This window comes from Magnolia sinica, chromosome 10 (genome assembly GCF_029962835.1).
Source record: "Magnolia sinica isolate HGM2019 chromosome 10, MsV1, whole genome shotgun sequence".
NCBI lineage: Eukaryota > Viridiplantae > Streptophyta > Magnoliopsida > Magnoliales > Magnoliaceae > Magnolia > Magnolia sinica.
In genome coordinates this window covers 84055681-84064692 of record NC_080582.1, presented here as the reverse complement: position 1 = coordinate 84064692, position 9012 = coordinate 84055681, and the positions used below count along the sequence as shown (strand labels likewise).

The following is a 9012-nucleotide window of genomic DNA, read 5'->3' as shown; positions in this document are numbered from 1 at the left end:
TCCAACAAAGCTGTCGGCTCTCAGCCGCCTGTGCAGCAGTGCCAGAAGCAGACCCACCATTTTGAAGGTCCATCCGAGCCGTCCAAATTGTGGCCCCTGCAGCCGCTGATTTACATCCTTCGGTTGACCGCATCCATCAGATCGATCAGACTTAAAACGTGGACGGTGAAAGGGAGCTCATTTTAGTTTCTTACCTTTCATTTGCGAGCTTGCACAGTTGTATGCCCCGTGAATAATGCAGTCGGCCTACGTTGTGAGTTTGTCACACAAGTGGCAGCTTAACCCACGTCATTCCACAGAGATGACGATGCTGACGTGCCGTGAATAGAACCTAATAAGTAGGCAACATTACCCATCTGATTCAGCTAGTTAAATCTGATCACTGACGATTTTCTTCACAACCATCCGTTTGATGGGCACCGATTCAATGGAAAGTTTGGATCACCCACTCTATGTTGGATTCCATGGCCCATCAGCAATGCGGCCCATGATTTGCGAATATGAACTGACGTACATGATGGTGGTGGTTATAATCCTCGAGATATTAAGTAACTTGTACCAAACGCACACCAGACACTGACTCTTATGTTTACGGTGGTCTCGAGACCACACCACAACGTCGTCCCAGAAACACAGCCCTGTATGGGAGCTATTTAACTGAGTAATTCATCCTTCTCGTGCCCACAACGAAAATGGCAAACCAAGCCATCTTTCTCCTCATCTTCTCTCTTTCCCTTGGCTTGATGCTCATCCAACCGTCGATCGCGAAGCCGGCCACATTCATACAAGATTTCCGCGTCACATGGGCCGAATCCCACATCAAGCAAATGGAAAATGGGATAGCCATTCAGCTCCTGCTGGACCGGTCATCAGGTCTGAAACCTTCTTCCCCTTAAAACACACTTCTATCACTTTCTTTATCTTTCTCTCTTCCTAATCCTGTTGCATTTTTCACAACTTAAGGCTGCGGATTCGCTTCGAATAGAAAGTACGTCTTCGGCCGTGTTAGTATGAAAATCAAGCTCATACCAGGAGACTCTGCAGGGACCGTCACTGCATTTTATGTACGTTTTCCACCATTTTATGAACTTTAAGTGGACCACTAATCAAAAATTCAATCTGATATTTTGATTAATTGATTAGCTAAAAATGGATTTTGGGTTTTTTGCAGCTGAATTCAGACACAAAAGAGATTCGCGACGAATTGGATTTTGAGTTTTTGGGTAATCGATCTGGCCAGCCATATACAGTCCAAACGAACGTGTTTGCACATGGGAAGGGGGACCGAGAGCAGCGGGTGAACCTTTGGTTCGACCCGTCTGTCGAATTCCACACCTATTCCATCTTGTGGAATCGACGCCAAATTGTGTAAGCATTTCAGAACCGCTTCTCTTAATTCTTCATTAATAAGTTGAAATTAATAAGTTGAAATTAATGGATGGATGAGATTAAAGCATTTAGAAGAAACCCATGTCATGTTTAGGGTGGACTATGTGTCATGTGGACCATCGGTTTTCCATCAAGCAACGGTCTAGATTGTTCCATTTATTAGATATGAAACGTGGAATTGACAGGTTGTTTATGCATTAATGATGGAGATTCATTGCTTTAATCTTAAAGTATAGGGGGTTGGAAAGACATTCCCAATTCCTTAATGTAACTGGTAGAAATCTTGATCTTTCACACCTCACACATTTAGAGCCTGTTTGTTTTTTCAAAGCCAGTGTAAATACACTGGAAATAGGTAATTATTACGGTTTACCGTGTTTGAAAATTTATAAGTGTTTGTGCCATTAAAACTAGTTCAAAAGAGATAATTTTAATTTTTGAATGGTACGGTAATGTATATGATATATCCGTTCCATCCATCTATTTTACTACAATATTTTGAAGCATTAGACAAAAAATAAAGCAGATACAACACTCAGGTAGCCCACACCAAAAGAAACAGTGACCCCACAAAGTTTTTAATAGTAAGTATTTGATTCCCTTTTTCGTATGGTGTGGTCCACTTGAGTTTTAGATATACCTTATTTTTTTGCTCATACTATAAATTCAAATGGCATAATGAATGAACAGTGTGGATGAGCGAAATGCATCACAGTAAGACCCATATATATTCTGTAATCTTTTCAAATCAGCTATGTTGTAAATATACAGGGAAATAATTATTACCTTTTTACCTGGTATTTACCGGTGCACTTGAAAATCAAATAGGAGAACTTTCAATTAGACCAGGGTTTCCTCTCTTATATTGGTGAGGGGACTAATACATCTATTTATATGAAATAGGAGTAAAAGCTTACTCATCACACTTAATAATTATAAATAAGTAATATGGTTCAAGCGTCCTGCCTCAAACCTATTTACAATGATCACAATTGTAGTGAGTCCTATTGAATCGCTCGATCTTAATAATCCAACTTTCTGATCTAAATTGATGATCATGTGTGACCCACCTGATGGAGTATTACACCATTTAGAGAAGCAAACTCGCCAGGACATCAGTTTTTCAAACGCAGTTTAAACCTACACCATTGGCCATTACCGTTCAATTAACATCTATGTTCAAGTGGCAATACTCACAATGTAGATCTATGCAACTAAAATAAGGAAATATGATTATAGGCTGAGATTTTACTACAAAATTCATTAAGAACTCTTTTATCATGCAATGCCTTAGACTTATTTTGCTTTTCGAAATCTCAAAATGTAATTACCATGATGATCATTCAGGCCAATCCAATCAGTGGGCCACTCAATAAAAGGAATGTATGCCACCAAAAAGTCTTCTATTCCACGTGTGGCCCACCCGATGATGGGATTGGCCTGATTTTTCATACTTCTGATCACCATGTTGGGTTGTACCTTTGGGATGGGTTGGATGTGATTCTGATATATGGACCCTTTGGTAAATTCAGAATTTACCAAAGAGTCCGTATCAGTATTACATCCAAACCATATGTGTACGTTGATCTAAACCGTCCAAACCGTGGGCTCCACTTTTTTATTGGCCACAATCCAAAATGTTGCAATGATCTTATATAATGGATGGCGCACGAATGGATAGTTAAAGAGTCGACGATCGAGATTCAACCAGCAACTGTTCACTCAAGAGAGGTTAGAACTTAGGAGGCCAGTAGATTATGTCACATATGGATGAATGAGTATAGATTTCCATAGTCAATCAGCCTATTAATGCTTTTACATATTTCTAATTTCCCAAAAAAAAATCAGAAAAAACAAGATTGATATAGGTTTTATTTTGGATACAATATTGCAGAAATCTGAAAATGGGTCATTGATGCCTAAAACTATAGATATCAACCGTTAATCTTCACTGACCTTCATCGAATCCAATCCATGAATACACTCTTGATCCAGGCCATCCATTAGAAGGCCCACCGTTTTGTTAGGCTGTTGCCCAAAACACATATTAATAGGCCCACCATAGCGTCTGAATGCCATCCAACCCGTCCATCAGGTGGACAATGATGGAAAACCATCCGAAAACACTCAGAGTTCCATATGCATGTAAATAAATTTCTTATGAATACGTTTCAAATTCATATATAAGCTTAATCTATAGCAATTATAGAGAATTCCTCTCTTTTTTTTTCTTCTTTTCTTTTTCTCGTGATCGTACAGTGCTGAAGCACGGATTCCTGCATGTCCCATCACCTGCTATGAAGTCAAGTTGGTGGGCCCCATATCTCATCGCTGCAGTCAGATCTAACCAGGCGTTGACGAGATTAATTGCAATGCACAATTATCTTGGTTATGTCTGTTTTTCACCACCTACTTTTCGGAAGCGTATTCTGTGGTGTGTTGGCATCACCAAGTTATGTGGGGCCACATAGATATATGTAGTATATCTTTACCGTCCATCAATTTTGCAAGATGATTTTAAGATATGGTCCAAAATTAAGGAATATCCAAAGCTTACGTGGATTGTACCACTGAAAGCAGTGGGGAATATGACACCCACCGTTGAAAACTTTTTAGGGCCCATCATGGTGTTTATCTTCCACCCATCTTAGGCTGATTGACGAAAGGAAAAAAGACGAATATCAACTTCATCCAAAACCACCATGGTCCCAAGAAGTTTTTAAGACTTCCATGTAAAGGAAGCTGTGTTCAAGTGCAGTAGAGCTTTTTTTTTGAGCTCGAAAATGAGTTTAGATCGAACTTAGCTTGAATCAAACTCGGATCAAACCTGTTCAGTGACTTGGTTACTTTGATATTGATATTGCTACCAAGTGTTTAATGAAATGACCCAACGAAATGTGGCCCGTAGTAAGGAAGGTATGTATATGAAACTAATACCCATTTTTTTAATTTTTATATTGTTTAGATGGTGTTTGATAAAATACCTGTACAAATCATTGTTGGTGTCTTAAATACAGTGAGATTTTTCAGATACATTTTAGGTGTTTGTGAAAATGCTGCACAGGTAAACTCGGCTTGATCCTCTGCTTGAACCGGCCTGAGCTATTGAGCTGTTGACTGGAATCGGGTCGGCCAGTTGGGCTTGAGGACCAAGCTAAGCCCAGTTCAAGCTGAGGTCAGCTAGTAGCCCAGCCGAGTCGAGCCGGTCTCGGTTCGCCTCCATGTACACCCCTAATTATACCACGGGAAGCAGTGGGGAATGAAAACGGATTGGCTACTCCTCTGCCACCATCCTGTGGCTGATGGTCGGTGCTCTGTGGGCTCCACAATGATGTATGTGTTTCATCCATTCCGTTCATCCATTTTTACCGATCATTTTAGGGTTGATCCGGAAGATGAGAGGGATATAAATCTCAGTTGAACCACACCACAGGAAAATAATAGCGATTGGATATCCACCATTAATATCCTCCTTAGGCCCACTGTACTGTTTATTTGACATCCAATCTGTTGATTAGATCTTACAGGCCCAGATTAAGGGAAAATAAACAAAAATCAGCTTGATCCAAAACTTTTATGGCCCCAAAAGGTTTTTAGTGCTCGATGCTCATTCAATACTGTTTCCTGTAATGTGGCCCACTTGAGATTGGGATATATCTCATTTTTTGGTCTCATACTATAAAATGATCTTGAAAAATAGATGGACGGCATGGATGAAATACATATATCATGGTGGGGCCCACAGAGATGGCCAGTGTCAGGGGGAGTAGCCAATCCGTTTCCGCGGGGAATACGACACCCACCGTTGAAAACTTTCTAGGGCCCACCATGGTATTTATCATCCACCCATCCTAGACAGATTGATGAAAGGAAAAGACAAATATCAACTTGATCCGAAACTACTGTGGTCCCACGAGGTTTTTAAGACTTTCATGTAAAGGAAAACACAAATATGAGCTTGATCCAAAACTTGTGGGCCCCAAGAAATTTTCAATGGTAGCATTCAATCATGCTGCTTTCTGTGGTGTGGTTCACTTGAGCTGTGGATCTGCCTAACTTTTTGGCCCACACCCTAAGATGATCTGGGAAGATGGATGGACAGTGTGGATATAACCCATATCATCGTGGGGTCCAAAGAACCTGGTGACGTAGACACACTACCATCGAACTTACTAAATTTCCGTACTCTTTAATCATAGACTGACATGCATGTCTCTAGACTTTCTGTATAGGACCCTTTTTTCTATTCAAATAATAGAAAATGGACGGTAGTCATTGAATGTGAACCCCAACTTGACATGATTGGATTCCTCCATGATTTCCATGGAACCCCAGCTGAAAACAACAAGTGGGTCCCACAGCTTTCAGCCAATGGGAGCCTAGGAACTACAGATCGAAGTAGCCACTGGTTATTGACACTTAAAATATAGTAGCACAAGTGCACAGAACATAGGAAAGATAATTAGAATTTCAATGTCTAATAAGGAAAAACTTCTCAATTATCTAAGATCCAATAAGAACCGTTGGATTTGCAGGTTCTACGTCGACGATGTCCCGATAAGGGTCTTCAAGAACAACGAGGCAAGGGGCGTACCATATCCCAAATCACAGCCAATGGGAATCTACTCGACCCTCTGGGACGCAGATAACTGGGCCACACGTGGAGGGCTGGAAAAGATTGACTGGAGCAAGGCCCCCTTCTACGCTTACTACAAGGATTTCGACATCGAAGGTTGCACCGTCCCCGGTCCAGCCGGCTGCACTACTAATTTCAATAATTGGTGGGAAGGACCATTGTATCAGCAGCTCAATCCAATCCAAGCCCGAAAGTACAGGTGGGTCCGAGTAAATCACATGGTCTACGACTATTGCACTGATAAGGCCAGAAACCGGGTCCCACCTCCAGAATGCTTGGCTGGGATTTGATCGAGGAAATCGATCCTACGGTTAAGATTATGTAAATAATGGAGAGTGTAGGTGGGCCACTGTATGTAATAATTAAGGTTGTAGGGGAGATGGGGAATCGTTTATAGCCTGTCTTGTCTTTTAGGAGGGAAGTTGACGGAATCTTTCTAATATTTTGGGAAAAGAAGGTGACCCAAATGACTAAAATGCTTATGGCAGTGTGAATGATGAGTATCTGGTGCATGGTTGTTTTGGTCATTTGGGTGGTGCGGCCACCATGCTGTATATTCGTAATATACGCTTTGTCCGCTTTGTCCAATGGTTATGTAGAGCATGTCGCAGACAGTTACATGGCCAAGATGGATCAGAAAAGGCCCGGTCGACGACATAAGTGATCCAGACCATCGAACTTTAAATCGGGCGTATCTTGTAATCCGGAATGAGTTATTTGACGTAAAATATATGATTTTGGGGTAGAACGAGCTACTGAAGCCAACCAACCTCACTATGCCGGGTTGCGCCACCCGGAATTGCGAAAAACCCTTGGATCGACGGTCGTTTCCCTGTTTTAATTTCGTTTTTACTATAAATAGTAAGTTTTAGTTTGATTATAACTCTTCATCTGTCAGGCTTTCGGAGTTGCGCCCAACATGAAAAGAGCTTAGAATAATTAGGAGAACGGTTTGGTTAAGCCAAATAGGACACTATTTTTGGCCGAAAACCTTGCACACTAGTAGACATCACGACCGTCTATTAATAGTAAGTTTACTATTTATAGTAAGTCGCGGATTCTAAGAGTTTGAGTTGTAGTTTGATTCTGATTTCTTTCTCATTGCTTGGTACCCCTATTTAAAGGGTTGTGAACTCGTTTTTATTCATCAATTAATCAATTTTGAATTTATTAGAATTTATTTCTATTTTCTGCTTTCTTTCCTCGTGGATTCAAGAAGTCTCTGTGAGGAGTCCAGAGAAGCTCCTTGGATTCGGAGTAGTTATCTTCATCACGTTCATCCCTGCGTCAATTGGTATCAAAGCGAGGATTCCCCTCAGGCCGATGGCAAACAACGATGGTATGAATCAAAATCCTATGGACGGTGATTTAGGGATTCGTTATCATTCAAAAAGAATGGAAGCTTTTCACCGGGAGAGACAGTTGACCATGCAAGGGCTGCAGGCAACTCTCGACCGTCTTGCGGATGAGCTACTTCCGCTCCGAGCCCTAGGCGGTGCTCCACCACCCATGGTGGCTGTACGACACAACCCTGATTTTCGTAGAGTACTACCAGTGGCAAACCGTAGGGCTACACCAGATGATTCAAGTTCTAGTGGTGATGACCTTAATGAGGGTTTTGCTCGACGACCAATCCATGGAGGTGATCATCTAGATCGTGCTGAAAGAGACTATCGAGGTAAGGCTGAACTTCCTAGTTTTAACGGTTTATTACGTATAGAAGATTTTCTCGATTGGCAAGATAAAATAGAGAGATATTTTGATTACATGGATGTGTCAGATCATAAAAGGATAAAATTGGTAGCGTTTAAATTAAAAACTAGTGCTTCTGCATGATGGGAACAATTACAACTCTCACGAGCCCACCAGAACAAGGCGCCTATCTCATTATGACCACGGATGAGACGTCTTCTTCGATCACGATTTCTCCCCAGTGATTATGAGCAGATATTATTCCAGCAATATCAAAATTGCAGACAAGAAAATCGAATTGTCACAGATTACACTGAAGAATTTGAACGGTTGGCTACACGAAACGATCTGTCAGAATCTGAGTCACAAAAGGTGGCACGATTTATAGGTGGGTTGCGACGAATAATTCAGGATCGAGTTCAGATGTACCCAGTCGGGACCGTAGATGAAGCAGTTCAATTGGCGGGTAGGGCAGAAACATAACTTGCAAGAGTTCCTGCTCGTCCATATCCTTCAAATCGACCCCCCATAACATGTCCCACGCAGGATCCAATGCTGCTACGAGGAAAAGATCTAGTACCTCAACTTCCTACAACCGCAAACCGAGATACGAGGGTCCGAGTAGGATTTCAAATCTTTATACTCGTCCAAGGTCAAACAATTGTTACCGCTGTGGCCAACCAGGCTACTTATCAAACACTTGTCCTCAACGTCTCACAGCGCACTTGACTATAAACGAAGGGGCACTGAAGATGAGGCCGCAGAAAAAGGCCATCGCTTTGATGAACATGAACAAACCACTGAAGAAATAACAGATGGTGATGAAGTGATGGGCGAGGATCGTGGCGAATTTCTAATTGTGAGGCGATTACTGTATGCCCTACGAAAGGAATTACATCCAAAACGACACAATATATTTCATACTTGGTGCACCGTCAACGGGAAGGTCTGTGATGTGATCATAAACAGTGGTAGTAGCGAAAACATCATTTCGAGAGTAATGGTGGACAAGTTGCGGCTACCAACGATGAAACATCATTCCCCATACTCAATTGGCTGGATAAATAAGGCGAATGAGACCAAGGTACTGAACAATGCACTATCTCATTTTCAATTGGTAAAAATTATAAGGATCAAATACTTTGTGACGTGGTCGATATGGAAGCTTGTCATATATTACTCGGTCGACCTTGGCAGTCGAACCGTGATGCGACCCATCGGCGACGAGATAATGTCTACGTCTTCGTTAAGGATAGTCGAAAAATAATCCTTGCCCCTATGGCACCAGAGAACCA

General features: G+C 41.6%; 1 protein-coding gene across 1 annotated transcript; it reads left to right on the top strand.

Annotated features, from left to right (window-relative positions):
- Nucleotides 1–615: 615 nt before the first annotated feature.
- Nucleotides 616–6602, top strand: LOC131217221 (probable xyloglucan endotransglucosylase/hydrolase protein 6). The gene is made up of 4 exons (XM_058212070.1): nt 616–873; nt 964–1064; nt 1172–1368; nt 5925–6602. The coding sequence occupies exons 1-4, from the start codon at nt 693–695 to the stop codon at nt 6313–6315; spliced, it is 870 nt and encodes a 289-aa protein (XP_058068053.1). The 5' UTR covers nt 616–692; the 3' UTR covers nt 6316–6602.
- The last annotated feature ends 2410 nt before the right edge of the window (nt 6603–9012 follow it).